General features: G+C 51.5%; 1 protein-coding gene across 5 annotated transcripts in view; it reads left to right on the top strand.

Moving 5' to 3' along the window:
- Exd3 (exonuclease 3'-5' domain containing 3) overlaps positions 1 to 17960 on the top strand; it is a 100233-nt gene that overhangs the window by 58559 nt on the left and 23714 nt on the right. For all 5 annotated transcript variants that reach the window (XM_045142331.1, XM_045142332.1, XM_045142330.1 and 2 more), the window contains 10 exons: positions 4053 to 4153; positions 5700 to 5773; positions 6790 to 6828; positions 8263 to 8429; positions 8790 to 8931; positions 9404 to 9614; positions 9805 to 9914; positions 11400 to 11562; positions 11672 to 11835; positions 12885 to 13046. In XM_045142331.1, the coding sequence (XP_044998266.1) occupies positions 4053 to 4153; positions 5700 to 5773; positions 6790 to 6828; positions 8263 to 8429; positions 8790 to 8931; positions 9404 to 9614; positions 9805 to 9914; positions 11400 to 11562; positions 11672 to 11835; positions 12885 to 13046 (1333 nt within the window). The remainder of the gene's footprint in view (positions 1 to 4052; positions 4154 to 5699; positions 5774 to 6789; positions 6829 to 8262; positions 8430 to 8789; positions 8932 to 9403; positions 9615 to 9804; positions 9915 to 11399; positions 11563 to 11671; positions 11836 to 12884; positions 13047 to 17960) is intronic.

Below are 17960 nucleotides of genomic sequence, written 5' to 3'. Positions count from 1 at the left end.
GAAAAAAACTCTGAGAACACAGGAAATGACAATGACAAACATTTGGAGGCTGAAGACTAGAAAGGAGAAGATCTGGCAGTAACTTCAGAAACTGTAGATTTAAAAACATGTTGAGTCAGCTGTGGAGACCCAGGAGGGCTCAGGAGCCAGAGGTCAAGTTCTGAACAGCAGTGTTGAAAACGAAGTCTCTGGAGGCCTCTCAGGGGGCAGTGTAAGCCAGCAAATCTGAGACTAGGCTGAGATTGTATTTGTCCATTTTCCACTGTTATAACAAAATACCTGGAACTTAACAGAGAAAAGAGGTTTGTTTAGCTGTTTTGGAGGCTGAAAGTGCAAAATCCAGCAACCCCCATCCCTTGCTCTGCGGCAAGAGTCCCCATGGCTCACCACGGTGGTGAAGCAGAAAGATCATGTGCAGAAGGGGTTGAGTGTTGAGTCTCTTGCAAGGACAGTGCCATCTGGACCTTCCACAGGCCCTACCTCTTCAAGGTTCCATCACCTCAACACAGCCAGACTGGGGACCAAGTTTCTGGCACACAAACCTTTGGGTGACTCCCTCCCTACTGAAACTGGGAGTTCACTAGTAAGACCATTAGCAGGAAATGTGCAGGCATGTCTCAGTCAACAGCCTGCACTGCCCCGTAGAGCTCCAGCATGATGCCAGCTGTCCCGTCTTTGCTGCTGTGAGGCCTGAGGCCAGCCTTGCACACACTGACACAGACCACTTGAGCCGGAGCAGAAGAAAATAGATGTTGGAGAGAGATGCTGAGTCTAAACACATACTGGAGCTTTCAGAGTCTTAAAAAAGAACCCTTGGGGCTACAGAGATGGCTTAGCAGTTAAGCGCTTGTCTGTGAAGCCTAAGGACCTCAGTTTGAGACTTGATTCCCCAGGACCCACATAAGCCAGATGCACAAGGTGGCATATGCGTCTGGCGTTCATTTGCAGTGGCTGGAGGCCCTCATGCACCCATTCTTTCTCTCTCTCTCTCTCTCTCTCTCCCTCTCTGCTGCTTTCTCTCTCTGTTGGTCTCAAATAAATAAACAAAAAATTTTTAAAAAAAACCTTATAAAAAGTGTGGTTTAAAAAAAAACAAACAAGAAGCTGCTAAGTGTAGAGGTGCACGTTTTTAATCCCAGCACTCTGGAGGCAGAGGTAGTAGGATCACTGTGAGTTCAAGGCCACCCTGAGACTACATAGTAAATTCCAGATCAGCCTGGACTAGAGTGAAACCCTACCTTGAAAAACCAAAATAAATAAAAAGGAACCAAGAAGCTCAATAAAAGGCTTTAAAAATTAACCTGAGCCTGGGCATAGTGGCATATGCCTTTAATCTCAGCACTCAGGAAGTAGAGATAGGAGGATTGCTATAAGTTCAAGGCCATCTTGGAACTACAGAGTAAGTTCCATGTCAGCCTGGACTAGAGCAAAACCCTACCTTGAAAAAAAAAAAAAACTTTTAATAAAAATTGAAAAAATAAATAAAATAAAAATTGGGAAAATTTTCAAGAAGGTCCAACATCCAAATAATGGAACCCTCAGAAAGAATGAGCAGAAAAAGGAAATAGGAGATTATTGAGGGGTTATGAAATAGTCTCTTTTATTATATTTTTTATTTATTATGAGGAGAGAGAGAGAATGGGTACATCATGGCCTTTTACCACTGCAAACAAACTCCAGACGAATTCACCAACCTATGCATCTGGCTTTATGTACTGCGAAATTGAAGCCTGACCAGCAGGCTTTGCAAGCAAGCACCTTTACCCACTAAGCAATCTGTCTCTCCAGGCCCTGGACAGGTTCTTTCATTCTTTCTCCTTTCTTTGAGAGAGAAAGAGGCAGGGAGATAGAGAGAGGATGGGCATGTCAGGGTACCCAGCCACTGAAAATGAACTCCAGACACATGCATCACCTAATGTGTCTGGTTTATGTGGATACTGGGGAATCAAAACTTGGTCCTTTGGCTTTGCAGGCAAGCACCTTAACCACTAAGCCATCTCTCCAGCCCTTTTTTTTTAAATTTTTTTTTTTTGGGCTGGAGAGATGGCTTAGCGTTTAAGCGCTTGCCTGTGAAGCCTGAGGAGCCTGGTTCGAGGCTTAATTCCTCAGGACCCATGTTAGCCAGATACACAAGGGGGCGCATGTATGGAGTTCGTTTGCAGAGGCTGGAGGCCCTGGCACGCCCATTCTCTTTCTCTCTCTCTCCCTCTCTTTCTCTATCCCCCCCCCGCCTCTTTCTGTCACTCTCAAATAAAGTTTTAAAAAAATTTTAATTTTTTTCAAGTTGTTTTTCTTGTTGCTGTGACCAGATGCTTGACAAGAAGCAGTTTAAGGAAGGTTTAGTCAGGCTTAACAGATTTGAGGCAATTATGTTTAATCAGCACAGGGAAGGCATGGCAGCAGGAGCAGGAGGTCAGCTGCTCACTTTGTATCCATAGTCATGAGGCAGAAGGTAAACAGGAAGTGGGCAGAGTTTAAAAAAAAAAAAACTTCAGGGCTGGGGAGATGGCTTAGCAGTTAAGGCACTTGCCTGGGAAGCCTAAGGACCCAGGCTTGATTCCCCAGGACCTACATTAGCCAGATGCACAAGGGGGCACATGTGTCTGGAGTTCGTTTGCAGTGCCTGGAGGCCCTGACATGCCCATTCTCTCTCTCTCTCTCTCCTCATTTCTAAAAAATAAAAGTAAAAAATTTTTTTAAAACCTTCAAAACCTGCACCCCAAAGTCCCACTTTCTCCAGCAAGTCTCCACCTCCTAAAGGTTCCACAACCTTCCCAAACAAGGTCATGGCATTTCTTGACATTACATGGAGAACTTGCCAACCTCCAAAAGAGCAGACCATCGTCTCCCAGAGCTCAGAACTAGATGCATCTCAGCGTCCCCCCCCACCCCAGCACTCTGAAAAACACAGTCTAGGAATCACACTGCCTGTAGGAACCCGATCTCAGCCGGGGATCGTGAGTGTCGCCGGCTCCCGGTGTAGCTTGGGAGAGATCTAGATAGACCTTGAACATGAGCCGCCCTCACGTATATGGCGGGACCCTGCTAGAAGTCTCTGTTGGGGACCTTTCCTGCCGCTTTGCTTTACCACAGCCTGGAAGGGGGAAGACACGAACAGTGGTACAGTAGACCCTAGAATGAATATGAGGAAAGATCTGCCCCACCTAGAGTGAGGGGCCTCAGGGAGGGGAATGAAAATAGTGGACCAGGAGAGTATTAACCTGGAGGACAGCAAGAACATGTGGCTAAGTTGTCCATCACCTCTTCACAGTCATGCAACTGTCAGCGCGTAGATTTAACTAGAAGCTCTCATACGTTTGTTTATGGGGCCATCAAGACATCCGGAACGTAGTAGCCATGTGATCCCGATGGAGCAGTGCTATCTGGGGGCATGGGCAAACAGGCAGCTATCCCAGAATTGACTTGCAGATGGCCATGTCTGGGGGCATGCTGAGAAGTGTACCCTTTTCTCTATAAGCCTTGTAAAATTCTTAAACTACCCATGAGTGTGACTCTGATGAAGAAAGAAACCTTCAAATTGGGCCGGAGAGTTGGCTCAGCAGTTAAAGTGCTTGTTTACAAAGTCTGACAGCCTGGATTCGATTCCCCAGTACCCATGTGAAGCCAGATGCACAAAGTGGCACATGTATCTGGAGTTTGTTTGCAGTGGCAATAGTGTCAAGCCCATTCTTTTTAAAATTTTTTTTGTTTTATGTTTATTTATTTATTTGAAAGTGATAGAGAAAGAGGCAGAGAGAGAAAGTGAGAGAGAATGGACATGCCAGGGCCTCCAGCCATTGCAAACGAACTCCAGACGCATGTGGCCCCTTGTGCATCTGGCTAACGTGGGTCCTGGGGAATCGAGCCTCGAACCGGGGTCCTTAGGCTTCACAGGCAAGTGCTTAACCACTAAGCCATCTCTCAAACCCATTCTTTTCTCTTCTCTTCTCTCTCTACCTGCAAGTAAAAACTTAAAAGAAAACTTTAATCAAAAAAAACTTTTAAAGCACAGTAACTTGAATACAGCAACAGATCAGGCTCTCTCCCTGCAGGCAGTACCCCAAGGTGACCTCAGTGAGACTGGAGATGCTGCGCCCCAAAGTGCTTCGTCGGCATGTCCTGCGTCTGCGGAAACAGTACCATGTGGACCTCAGTAAGTCCCATGGGTGAGATGTTAGAAGGGGCGTTCCCATATCTGCCTCCCCAAGAGCCCTGAACTATGTCCTGAATACCCTCTGTCCCCAAGCCTGCCAATTCTGTCTACTCCTGGGAGGCCAAACTTCCTTGGCCTGAGTCTCTGTCCATCTGCAGAGCTGAATGAACCACTTTTTTTTTTTTTTTTTTGGTGTGTGCTGGGGGGGGGGGGGTTCGAGGTAGGGTCTTACTCTAGCCCAGGCTGACCTGAAATTCATTATGTAGTCTCAGCGTGGCCTCAAACTCACACTCCTTCCTCTTCTGCCCCAGTGCTGGGATTAAAGACGTGCACCACCACGCCCTGCTGAATGCTTTTTCTGTGGACTTCCACATCTCCTGGAGTCTTTCCTTCCTCCTTCCTCTTTCTTTATTTCTCTCTCCTCTTCACTTCCCCTGTCCCTCCAGAAGTTGTCAGTAGGCTTCATTGTACACCATCCATGGGTTCATGTCTGGGAAAATGAAGGGCAATGGCCTACATGTCACCAGCCATTGGTAAACAGAGTCCCTGCCCCAGTGGCTGGGGAGCTGGCACAGCTGCAGGGTGGTGAGAGGCAGAACTCCTGGGGCCTCTCTGAGGGGGTCAGTGTGAAGCCTCTGCTGGGAGCTGCTGTCCTGATCCCCACATGCATCCCAAGCAGGCGGGCCACTCTCCCTGCCAGCCTGATCTCTGGCCCCTCTCTGCCTGGCTCGGATCTTCACCACATCCTCAGTCACAGCTCCTGCAATACGGAGACTCTCTGGAGCTGACTGGAATGTCCACAGTCTAGAGTGAGGGTCAGAGCAGAGCCTGATGGAGGCTGGGAGCAAGGACAAGATCTCTAGGGGTCCTCTGGATGGTTGGGGTTCTTTGAGGTCAGAGGACCCACAAGCCTGAGAGGACAGCAAGCCCTCAGCACCCCTGGAGGGGAGAGCAGTAGCTAGATGCTAGACCAGTGCTCTCCCCCTGGAAGACAGAGGTGAGGCTAATTAGAGCAGGTGTCCATGGGTAAGCTCAAGTGCACCCGACCCTACTGTGTGGTCCCCTCCACCCGCGCCGCCAGGCTTGATCCAGGCACAGGGCCCAGTGGCAAGTGCTCAGCCCCTGTCTTGAGGAGTACAGATTCTACTGGCAGGAAGCAGACACCCGCCTCACAATGTCAGGAAGGCCCTGCCCTGAAAAGAGGCATGAAGGCTCTGGAGGAGCTGCTGCCCCCAGGTCACCTGTGTGAGGCCTGGACGGAAAAGAGTGTGTGTATGTGTGTGTGCGTGCACGCAAGTAGTACGTGCCGGCTCCAGGAGTGGCTGGCGCGGGCTCCAGGGAGGGCAAGCAGAGGATTCTGGCCCTGGGGTTGGTGGAGTTGACCTGGAGAAGAAGCCAGAGGTCGAGGAAGCTGTGTGGCCCAGAGCAGGGGTTGGATGACACGTGGCCCTGCTGCCCCTTCTTGTCCCTGCCTCCAGGGTCAGAGGGCCCTGTTCTGGGTGTGCCCCAAGCCTCCAATCAGTGCTGAGCCCTGCTTCTCTTTCAGCTCTGTGTCCCAATGCTATCACCATGCAGCGCCTGGGGGCCCTTCAGTACCTGTGCTACAAGCGGTTCGTGGAGGTGAGTGTGGAAGGACCTGGCCAGCCCACGAGTACTGAGCAGTGGCCTCCAGTGACAGCTGAGCCCTGCCACCATCTATGGCCTCACAGGCATTGAAGCCCTGCTGAGACCCAGGCTGGCCCTGACGGTGTCTGTCCACAGCCTCTCTGGGTGCTCGGGATACTAGCCTGAGCAGAGACTGGCTTTTTCTCCAACCCGCAGCCACCCACTCATAGCAGCCCCGGTGCAGGCCTGACCTGGGCAGTTCTGCCGACCTACCAGGCGGGGTGCAGGCGCCACTTGCTTCGGCTGGTGCCACCACTGGGAGGCCAGAGCCCTTCTATTGTGCTGAGCTCTAGACAGCCACACCAAGCAGTCCACAAGCTAGCTGCCCACCAGGACGGTCCAGATGGGCAGGTGGGTCCCTGCACCAAGGATGTAGTCCTGTACAGGAGGCCAAATGTGGGCCTGTAAGAAGAGCAGCTTAGCCACGCCCACTCTTAGCTTGTCAAGCTAAGTGCCACTAGAGGTAGTCTCTCTCCCTATATGCATGTGTGTGTATGTGTGTATATAGGCTGGGGAAATGGCTTAGCAGTTAAGGCACTTGCCTACAAAGCTAAAGGACCAAGGTTTGATTCCCCAGGACCCATGTAAGCCAGATGCACAAGGTGGTACACACATCTGGAATTTGTTTACAGTGGCTGGAGACCCTGGTGCACCCACTTTCTCTCTCTCTCTCTCTCTCTCTCTCTCAAATAAATAAATAAAAGTAAAATATTTTTAAAATATTTTTTTCTATTTAAGAGAGAGAGAGAGGCAGATAGAGAAAATGGGCACTCCAAGGCCACTTTAAACAAACTCTAGACTCCTGTACGACCATGTGCATCTGGCTCACATGGGTACTGGGGAATTGAACCTGGGTCCTTAGGCTTACTTAGGCAAGCACTTTAACCACTAAGCCATCTCTCCAGCCCAAGAGAGAGAGAAAGAAAGAGAGAGAGAAAGAGAAACAGACAGTCTTGTGCTTGCTTCCACAGAAGAGCTTGTCTCAGGAGATCTGGGCAGACCATGTGCAGGTGAGTTGATGTGGCTCAGTCGGCTTCATCCCCATGAGCCGCCCTGATAATCCCCCCCCCCCCCGTGAGAGACGGAGAGCGGTTCTGGGGGAGGCGGTGCCCTGTGTTACCCATGCACATGCGAGGTGGCTGCTCTGTGCACTGCACGGGGTGGGCACGTGGCCCCAGAGAGCTTTCCTGATGCTCGCAAGCCTGTAGCACTTCTGTGGCAGCAGGGATTGGCTGAAACCGTGGACGGTACTTGTGAGGAGCCATGCAGGTGTGAGCACGTGTGTGCATGTGAGGAACACCACGGTCCCCCTGTCGTGTGTGCATGCACGTGTGCAGTAGACACAAGCCACCCACAGGTGTGCTAGTCCTCAGACCACGTCCCCAGGGGGTGTTGCGTCGTGAGGTACAAAGTTGCTCTCGGGCCCCTGATGCAGCAGCCTGGGAAAACAAAGGACTCCCTCGAGGTCCTGGCATGGCATGCACAGGAATGTCTAGCCACTAGAGCTGAGCCCCCCTCCCTGCCAGGCAGATGGTGGCACCCAGCCAGAGCAGCACCGAGCTGTTAGGGATGGGGGGGGCGCACAGTGAGTCACCAGAGAGGAACGCACAGTCCTTGGGTGAGGCCCGGAAGGCCAATCCCCCCTGGGTGCCAAGGCCGAGCCGGCCGGAAAGGCAGCGGACATCCTGAAGAATGTGGAGGAGTTTCCACATATTGTCGTCCACGTGGGAACCCACAGCCAGGGGGAAGCAGGCGCCTCGGGGCTGCCAGGGGCACTGAAGCCATCTGGGCAAGCAGGAGCTCCTCGAGGGACACTGGCCAGAGGTCAAGAGAGCATGGGGCTCCCACTCCTTGAGGTGGTCTCCCACATCTATGCCAGCCTGTGACCTAACAGACTTGAAGACTTGCCTGGGGTGAAGCCCGTGATGGGACCCATGATGCCCAAGCCTGGCCTTGCCCTGCCCTGCTTCTGCACTGAGCACTGGGTGTTGAATGGGGCAGCCAGGTGGAGAGAACTCAGCCCCGTAAGGGACAGCTCACTGTTACCCCAGCATGAGCCCCAGCTGTCTCTCTGGCCCACAAGCTGCCAGAGCATCCCTGACCTTCCCTTCCCCCAAGGCCTTCCCTGAGCACAGAGGAAAAATAGGGGAGGCTTCTGCCACTGGGCCCATGGGACAATAGCCAGAGGTAGGAAGATTAGGGCAGACCATGTTCCAGAAAGTGGTTCTGGTCCTATGAAAGGGCTGGCGGAGCATCTCCAATCACACAGCAGTATTAGATGAGACCTTGGAGATTGACAGTGGCCTGGGCTGAGGTGGCTGTAAGCTCTTACGCTGGCAGCCTGGTCCCTCAGGGCCTTCTGCCAGCCCTAAGCCTCGGGCAGGCAGGGTTGCTATGAGTCCCCTCAGGGCCTATGAGACTGAGTCCTCTCCCCCTGCCCCCAGGATCTGGTGATGCAGAGTTCCTACCTGCAGAAACAGCTGCTCAAGATGGTGTCTTCTCGCAGTAACCTGGCCACCACCGCTCAGTGTGCCCTAGACCTGTCGCTCCCTGAGGAGCAGTTGCCGGATGCTGTGGCCGCAGAGCTCCGCCGACTCAGGCTCCAGGGGAGGTGAGCACCCTGGCTCCAGGCAGGGTTCTACCTGGGACTGTCCCTGTGCCTTGAGGCAGTAACTCTACAAATCACACAGTCTGCCACCAGTCCAGAGCTCTCTGGCCAGACCCATGGTCAGGCTGGTTCGACCCCAGGGCTGCACAGTCAACTGTCCCTTGGCCTAGGAAGGGCAACAGTGTGCTCAGAGTGCCAGAGAGAACCCAGCAGAGCAGATGGTGGTGACGTGGGGAGGATCCCAGGAGGGAGTACCTGAGCCCCGCCCCCATCCTCTGAGTAGACAACAGGTGCTTCCCTGCCCCGATGTGTGTTAGAAACCCGCGCCCAGAGCAGGGTTGCCACCAGCTCTGCTCCTCCCAGGACAAGCAAGGCTGATTCGAGACTGGAGGAGCCACAGAAGAATGTGCAAGAGGATTACTACCAGATGCCCATTGCCAGAGAAAACATCCACTTGCTGGCCTCCTGGGAGGACCTGACCAGGCATGAGGCCACACTACTCCAGGTGGGCACCTGAGCTGGTCCCACAGGCACACTGTCCGGTGGAGCTACCGTGTAACAGCCTTGGGAAGCAACCTGTGCCGGCCTGTGTCCATCCATACCGTGTACCACGTGCCTCATTCTCTGACCCCGCCCTCCCCCCAGGATGTCCCTGAGCTGCCACGAGGGGGACCCGTGTTCCCCAGAGCAGGGATGAGAACACACTGAAGCTGCACCAGTACTTCCTGGGTGCTGGTCCTTTCAGTTCGTCATGCCAGCCTGCAGAAAGTGCCAAGGTGTCCCTATTCTAGCTGAGGCCTAAGATGACTGTGTACAGTCAGCCTCCTCCTCCTCCTCCTCCTCTGGCCTGGCCACACAGAGCTGGGAAGGCTGCATCTCCCAGAGTTCTGGGGCTGCCCCGGCACCCCCAGTCCATGGTCCCTATTGATCTGAGTTGTCCCTGGTGGTGTTACTTCTGCCCCTCTCTCTGTTCGCAGCCTGGCCAGGTGGTCGGTATAGATGTGGAATGGAGACCTTCGTTTATTGCGGGAGACCGGTGCAAGGCGTCCCTCCTGCAGGTGGCTAAAGAGGGCTGCGTGTTCCTGCTGGATGTGTCTGCGCTCTTACAGCCACCAGAGGGACAGGGGGCCCAGGCCTTCTCCCGCCTGGTGGCCCAACTCTTCTCAGACCCCACCATCACCAAGCTGGGTGAGCATTGCCTCCCCCCACCACCACCACCCAGACCCCTGCCCGGTCCACAAGGGGAAGGATCCTATACCTCTGGGCCCGCCCCTTCACTCGCACCCTCCCTTCAGAAGTGTGGGGAGAGGGCCTGGGGTGAGGGCCTAAGCCCTGTTCTAGCTCTGGTCTCCCTCACACTAACAGCCCCTGCCCACAGGCTATGGGACCGTAGGAGACCTGCAGAGTTTGATCACCGCCTGCCCCGCCCTGGCCAGTCTGGAAGAGCAGACTCAGGGCAGCGTGGACCTGCTGCCTGTGCATAAGCAGGTAAGCAGGCAGCCCTCTCTGATGGCGAGCCTCCCTGTCCGTCAGACTGCCCGTCAGTCGGGGACTTCTGCCAGGCTGGCCTGTGGGCTGGGTGGGGTGAGGACTTCTTCCTGGTTCCGTTGCCATCAGTTTAGCCACAGGTCTCCAGGGCCCCAGAGGTGGGAAGGCAGAATCCCGGGAAGTGGTACACTGTCGCTTGGCACAGGCCTCCCAAAAGATTCCCTGGTGTGGGGGCATTTTCTTAGCACTGTGCTCTGGGCATGTAACCTAGGAGATCAGGTGTTCTTCCTGGAGGACACAGGTGGCAGGTAGCTATGATCTGTGTGACCTCCACAGAGCCACCTCAGTGTCCTTTTCTTGTTTTTTTTTTTTTTTTTTTTTCTTTTTAAGCAAGCCTAATAGACCAGACTGCCTTTTTTTTTTTTTTTTTTTTTTTTTTTTTTCTAGGTAGGGTCTCACTCTAGCCCAGGCTGACCTGGAATTCACTGTGTAGTCTCAGGCTGGCCTCAAACTCATGGCAATCCTCCTACCTCTGCTTCCTCAGTGCTGGGATTAAAGGTGTGCACCACCACGCCCAGCTGACTGCCTTTTTAAAAAAAAAAAAAAAAAAAAAAAGTTTTTTAAAAAAATTTTTATTTGGGCTGGAGAGATGGCTTAGCGGTTAAGCGCTTGCCTGTGAAGCCTAAGGACCCCGGTTCGAGGCTCAGTTCCCCAGGTCCCACGTTAGCCAGATGCACAAGGGGGCGCATGCATCTGGAGTTCGTTTGCAGAGGCTGGAAGCCCTGGCGCGCCCATTCTCTCTCTCTCCCTCTATCTGTCTTTCTCTCTGTGTCTGTCGCTCTCAAATAAACAAATTTTTAAAAAAATTTAAAAAATTTATTTATTTATTAGAGATAGAGAGGGGGAGAGAGGGAAAGAGAGAGAATGAGTGTGCTCTAGCCACTGCAAATGAACTCCAGATGCATGCGCCACCTTGTGCATCTGGCTTGCGTGGGTCCTAGAGAATCGAACCTGGATCTTAAAGCTTTCCAGGAAAGTACCTTAACCACTAAGCCATCTCTCCAGCCCTACCTTTTTTTTATATGAGAGAGAGAGAGAATATTGGTGTGGCAGGGCCTCCATTCACTGCAATCAAACTCCAGATGCATGTGACTCCAGATGCATGTGACTCCAGATGCATGTGACTCCAGATGCATGTGCCCCCCCCACTCATGCACATGTGTGACCTTGCGTGCTCGCGTCACTGTGAGGCCAGCTTACATGGGACCTGGAGAATCGAACATGAGCCGTTAGGCTTCGCAGGCAAGCACCCTAACCACTTAGCCATCTCTCCAGCCCTCAGAGTCCTCTTCTTACCAGTACTGACTGCTGATGGAGGAGGCAGGGACTGGCATGGAGGCAGTATGGATGCAGGAGGGCGTGGCAGACCATCTCCCCCGCCCCACCCAGGGTTAGTGCCTCACCCCTTGCGGGCTGTTTTGGCAGATACAGGTGGCAGACATGCCCGCCCCCTCTGTGCATGGGGCTAGGGGACCGCAGGGCCTGAGCCTCCTGGTGCAGCAAGTGTTGGGCAAACCCCTGGACAAAACACAGACGTTCTCCAACTGGGACCGGCGGCCACTTTGCGAGGGGCAGCTTGTCTATGCAGGTGCACAGGGCAGCAAAGCTGGGCTGGGCTGTGACCCCTCCCCGCCACCCCCCCCAAACCCGTCTGCCAGCAGCACCGTGTAACCAACACCGTGTCCCTACCCGCTCAGCCACCGACGCCTACTGCCTGCTAGAAGTCCACCGAGCCCTGTGTGGAGAGCCTGCTCGCTTCCCCCAACTGGGAAATCTGGGCAGGAGCTGGAGGCCCAGGCACAGTGCGAGACCAGAGCCTTGGGAGCCTACCCTGCAGGAGGCCTCCGTTCAAGCCAGGCAGGTGGGTGAGGCCTCTTGGAATCCCCTTCATCACGATTCTCGGTGAGGTAGATCACCGTTCCTAAAGCCGCGACATACGGAGACAAGGCTGTTGAGCATGTGAACGGACACCCTGAACAAGGGGCTCCTACCACCTGGGTGGAAGGAAGGCTGAATATGGCAGACAACAGTAGCTTCCCCAGACCATGGTGAGCCCCTCCGGACACTAGGCTTGATGTCCCCATCATGGTCTTGGACAGCCTCTGAGCATCCCTATGAGCTCCTCATCCCACTGTACTGCGCGCAGGACTTCTCTCCCTGACCCCATGCAATCGCTGAAGCCCTCTGGGTAGTGTCTTCCTGTGTTCTGCATCTCTACATTCTTTGTGTGGAGTTCAGAGCCTTTGATACTCTGTTAAAAAGGAATCCCAGCACTCGGGAGGCAGAGGTAGGAGGATTGCCGTGAGTTCGAGGTCACCCTGCTACTACATAGTGAATTCCAGGTCAGCCTGGGCTAGAGCGAGACCCTACCTCGAAAAAAAAAAAAAAGTAAAATAGAGGGATGGAGGGATATTGCTTGGAGGTTAAGGTGCCAACCCATAAAGCCTAATGATCCAGGTTTGATTCCCCAGTACCCATGTAAAGCCAAATGCACAAAGTGGCACATGCGTCTGAAGTTAATTTGCAGCAGCTAGAGGCCCTGGTGTACCCATTCTGTCTGTGTTCTCTCTCTCTCTCTCTCTCTCGGCTTGCAAATAAATAAATATTTAAAAAATAAAATAAGGGCTGGAGAGATGGCTTAGCAGTTAAGCGCTTGCCTGTGAAGCCTAAGGACCCCAGTTCGAGGCTCGATTCCCCAGGACCCACATTAGCCAGATGCACAAGGGGGCGCACATGTCTGGAGTTCATTTGCAGTGTCTGGAGGCCCTGGTGCGCCCATTCTCTCTGTCTCTATCTGCCTCTTTATCTCTCTGTCACTTTTAAATAAATAAATAAAATAATTAAATAAATAAAATAAAATAGAACTGACCTCATGCCCCACAGATGGCTGCTAACTGGGACCCATTGCAGGTACTTACGGCCACCAAGGAGGGCACTGCTCCTGGGGTCCCCGCCAGGGCCTTCCGTGTTGTATGTGACAGCATGCTACAGGAACTGGCCCGGAGCCTCCGCTGCCTTGGCGTGGATGCAGTTGTGCTGGGCAAGAGTGAGGACCATCATAGGGCAACTGAGGTGAGTGCTGGGAGGGGTCCAGAGTCCCCCTGGGACACAGCAGCCCTCAATACCACACCCCCTCCTGCGTATCTCCCACTCCCAGCTGCTAGGCAGGGGCTGGGCAGAGAACGAGTGGCTGGGGCCCCAGCGGCTTTTCACCTGAAATCGAAAAGATGCAGAGGTGTTTCCAGGGATAACCAGGGAACAAAGGGTACCGCAGATGCCATAGTGCCATCCCCTGTGGTATCCCATGGCTGCTATAACAAATCCTCCAGGCCAGGCCTCAACACAGCTCCAGTTTACTTCTTAGAATTTTTTTTAATTTATTTATTTTTATTTATTTATTTATTTATTTTTGTTTGAGAGCAACAGACACAGAGAGAAAGACAGAGGGAGAGAGAGAGAATGGGCGCGCCAGGGCTTCCAGCCTCTGCAAACGAACTCCAGACGCGTGCGCCCCCTTGTGCATCTGGCTAACGTGGGACCTGGGGAACCGAGCCTCGAACCGCGGTCCTTAGGCTTCACAGGCAAGCGCTTAACCGCTAAGCCATCTCTCCAGCCCTACTTCTTAGAATTTTGTAGGCCAGCATCCACAGTCCCTCTCTCAAGGCTGTAGTCATGGTGTCCCAGGGATGGCTCCTTCCAGAAGTTGACATTGAGGACCTTTCTTCTCATCTGTTGACCACTGCAGACACCCATACTCCTTGTCCAGGGTGCCCATGTGTCCCTCTGCTCTGAGCCCATCCCCTCATCTGAGGTCAGCCTGAAGTCACCCTTAGAAAGATTGCCTTTGTCAACTTTGTATCATTGTAGTGAAATATCCATGTGTATTAGTTACTCTTCTCATTGCTGTGACAAAATACCTGATTTTTTTTAAAAAAAAAAAAACAGGTTACAATTCATCATGGCAAGAAAGGTGTGACAGAGGAGGATGAGGCGACTGGTTACATTGCGTCTGCAGTCGGACGCACAGAGAGAAGAAAGCTGGTGTTCAGCTCATGGTTTTTTGTTTTTTTTTTTCCCAGCCCATGGAATCAGAGGGGTGTCTCCCTTCTTAGCTAAGCCTTTCTGGAAACACCCTCTTAGACACACCCAAGAGTGTTTCCATGGTGATTCCAAATCCAGTCAAGTTGCCAACAAACATTAACCATCACCCGAAGGCAAGCTAATTCTGAAGAGGGTTCCTTTTTTATTTTATTTTGAGAGAGAGAGAGAGGAGAGATACAGAATTGGCACACCAGGGCCTCAGCCACTGCAGTGGAACCCCAGGCACTTGCGCCACCTAGTGGGCATGTGAGACTGTGTGCTTACTTAGCTCACCTTTGTGCATCAGACTAACATGGGATCTGGAGAGTGGAACATGGGTCCTGAGGCTTCTCAGGCAGGCGCCTTTACCGCTGAGCCATCTGTCCAGCCCCGGAAAGGTGTCTTGAGTTCACGGTTTCTGTTGTGTGCTTCCCAGTCAGTGCCAGGTGAACAAGCCAGTGCCACACACTGCCACAGCCACTTACCAAGTAGCTCCCCCGCTCCATGCCTTCTCTGCATGACCGTGAGCCTCCGACATCATGAGCCAGAGTCAGCCTCTCTCCACTAAGGTGATGTCAGGCCACTCACGCATAGCTTCACAAAAGGCAAATAACGTATGACAAATCCCGTGTTTTAGTAACGTTCTGGGTGTGCGGGCAGTTTTTTGCCCTAGTTTGTGTTCCGTAGCTTCAAGGATAGTTAGATCATGTGAACCCTCTGGATGGCTGGTGAGGTCACACCTGTTACCTTACTGATGCGAACACAACCCTCCATGCATTTTTTTTTTTTTTGAAATAAGGTTTTTTTGTTTGCCAGTTTGGTTTGGTTTTTCAAGATAGGGTCTGGCTCTAGCTCAGGCTGACCTGGAATTTACCATGTAGTCTCAGTCTGGCCTCGAATTCACAGTGATTCTCCTACCTCTGCCTCCTGAGTGCTGGGTTTAAAGGTGTGTGCCACCATACGCCTGGCTAATTTCTTTTTTTTTTTTTTTTGCTGAATAATTGTAAATTTAAATTTAATTTAAAAGTAAATTTTAGGGCTGGAGAGATGGCTTAGCGGTTAAGCGCTTGCCTGTGAAGCCTAAGGACCCCGGTTCGAGGCTCAGTTCCCCAGGTCCCACGTTAGCCAGATGCACAAGGGGGCGCACGCGTCTGGAGTTCATTTGCAGAGTCTGGAAGCCCTGGCGCACCCATTCTTTCTCTCTCCCTCTATCTGTCTTTCTCTCTATGTCTGTCGCTCTCAAATAAATAAATAATTTAAAAAAAATTTAAAAATAAAAGTAAATTTAAAAAAATATATTTGTTTGAGAGAGAGCAGTAATAGAGAGAATGGGATGCCAGGATCTCTGGCCATTGCAAACGAATTCCAGACACATGTGCCACCTTGTGCATTTGGCTCATGTGGGTACTAGGGATTTAAACCTAAGTCCTCAGGCTTCACAGGCAAGTGCCTCAACTGCCATCTCTCCAGGCCTTTAAAAAAAGAAAGAAAGAAAAAAAACTATTTATTTGAGAGAGAGTGGAGAGTGTGTGGTATTTTTTTTTTCTTTTTGCAATGCTTGGCTAAAACCCAAGGGTCTCAAGCCTGCTGGCAAGCACTCTACTATTGAGTTACAAGCCTGCCCTCAAAGTAAACTGTTAAGGGCCAGAGTGCAGCTCACTGGTAGAGTGCTTGTCTAGCATGCATAAAGACCTGAGTTTGAGCCTCGGCTCAAAGAACAAAAATTTTTTTTAAATAAAATTTCTCAACTGTTAAAAAAAAAAAAAAGGCAAGAAAAGGAGGAGAGGAAGAGGAAAAGCTCTTTATCTCCAGCAGCAACTCCCATATTATGAGGCAGAAGACAGAGAATTTCATAACACAAAGACTGAATTAGAACAGAAATTGAACTTGCAGCTAATGTCGGTAAACTATGCCCATTTGCCAGGCTTGTTAGTATGGTTTTATTTCATGGCTCAGTGTGTTCTTTGTGAGGTTTCCATCGTTTTTCTAAAAGTATTTATCTTTTTTCATTAATTTATTTATTTGAGAGAGAGACAGACTGACAGAATGAATGGGCATGCCAGGGCCTCCAGCAACTACAGAGGAACTCCAGACACATGCACCACCTTGTGCATCTGGCTTACATGGGCCCAGGGGAATTGAACGTGGGTCCTTCAGCTTTGTAGGCAAGTGCTTTAACCACTAAGCCATCCCTCCAGCCCGAGGTTTCCATCTTTCCAAATATTTTACACTTCCTGTTCTTGGAGGTGCCTGGTACAGAAAAAGGCTCACTGATCCTAAAGGTTAGTCCTTGGCCAGTGTGTGTTAAGCTGCCCCTGCCTGGCACAGCTCTTTCCCCAAATGTTCAAGGAAGCCCCACTGCCTCTCCCTCTACCTACAGCATGGTCCATGCTCTTCTCCTGGGGTCTGGAGTTTCACTGGGACCAGGAAGATGGCATCCATGTGACCACTCCCCAGGTCAACCCTCAGCGAGGAGTCCCTGGTGAACACTACCCGCCCCCCAACAGATCACACCACCTGTCATTTAAAGCGTGCCGTTGGAGGAGTTAAATGAACACACAGCTCTGCCGGGAGAGGCCTCTGGAGATGCCTGGCTGGTCACTGGGTGCTGGCTACGTGCCCTTCCCTGTGCTGCTGTCATTGCCCTGTGCCCTTTCCCTGTCATGAAACTGTGTTGTGAGTGTGCCCATATACTGAATCAGAGGCTGGACCCTGAGGGTGGCCTTGGGGACCCTCAACACTCACCTGTTCCAAGTCATTACACAAACCCACTGCCTGAATCCCTCCAGCGTGCTGAAGTATATATGGGGCCTGAGACCACCCACCGCCCTCCTGTGACTGGAAACCGCTCCCTGGGTTGTTCTGGGAAGCTTTGACTCTGCAAGTCACTTCAGGAGAAATGTTGTTTCTATGATAACTCATTTTCTAGCCAGGAGTACTGTTTTGACTCTTCTCTGATGTCTCTCTCTTTCTTTCTTTTTCTTTTTCTTTTTTTTTCTTTTCGAGGTAAGGCCTCACTCTAGCTCAGGCTGACCTGGAATTCATTACGTACTCTCAGGCTGGCCTCGAATTTAGGGTGATCCTCCTACCTCTGCCTCCCCAGTGCTGGGATTAAAGGCGTGCGCCACCACGCCCGGCTCTGATGTCTTTTAAACACATTTAGTAACTTCCATGAAGATCTTTCGTCACTTGTTAGCTTTCATTCCAGGAACTTTATTTTTTGTGTGTGCTGTTATGATTCACTATTCTTTCTGTTGTTGTTTGGTTTTTTTTGTTTGCTGTTTAAGTATTTTTATTTACTTATATGAGAGCCAGGACTCCCTGCCACTGCAAACATGTTCTAGATTGCATGCTCCACTTTGTGTACCTAATCCTACTTGGGTACTGGGGAAATGAACCCAGGCTGTCAGGGAGGGGAAAGGCCGAAGCGAGGTCAGGGGAAGAGATTGTATAAAAGAAAGGTGGTGGGGGGAGGGTCAATCAAAATTCAAGATATTCTGAGTAAGACATATGAAAATCTACTTTCTTGAATAATGGCACATCCAGAAGCCATAGGTTGTTACTAGAAAATTTTCAGTGCCAGGGATGGAATACCTTCCAGTGAGTTGTTGGCCAGGGAAGTCCCTGTTGCCTCCAAAACATTACAGGCCATTGCCAAGACCCTTGGTTTCCCATGAGAAAGAGATGGTAAGGTCTCACTCTAGCATAGGCTCACCTGGAACTCACTCTGCTGTCCTACACTGCCTTTGAACTCACGGTGATCGTCCTACTTCTGCCTCCCAAGTGTTTGGTATACACTACCATCTACCATGCCCACCCTGCCTGTTTCACTGTCCTTTTCTTTTGGTGGTGATGGGGTTTCAAAATAGGGTCTCACTCGCCGGGCGTGGTGGCGCATGCCTTTAA

Source organism: Jaculus jaculus, chromosome 1, assembly GCF_020740685.1.
Source record: "Jaculus jaculus isolate mJacJac1 chromosome 1, mJacJac1.mat.Y.cur, whole genome shotgun sequence".
Taxonomy (NCBI): Eukaryota; Metazoa; Chordata; class Mammalia; order Rodentia; family Dipodidae; genus Jaculus; species Jaculus jaculus.
Note: the sequence above shows the minus strand (reverse complement) of the source record. Positions and strands in the feature narration are given on the sequence as shown.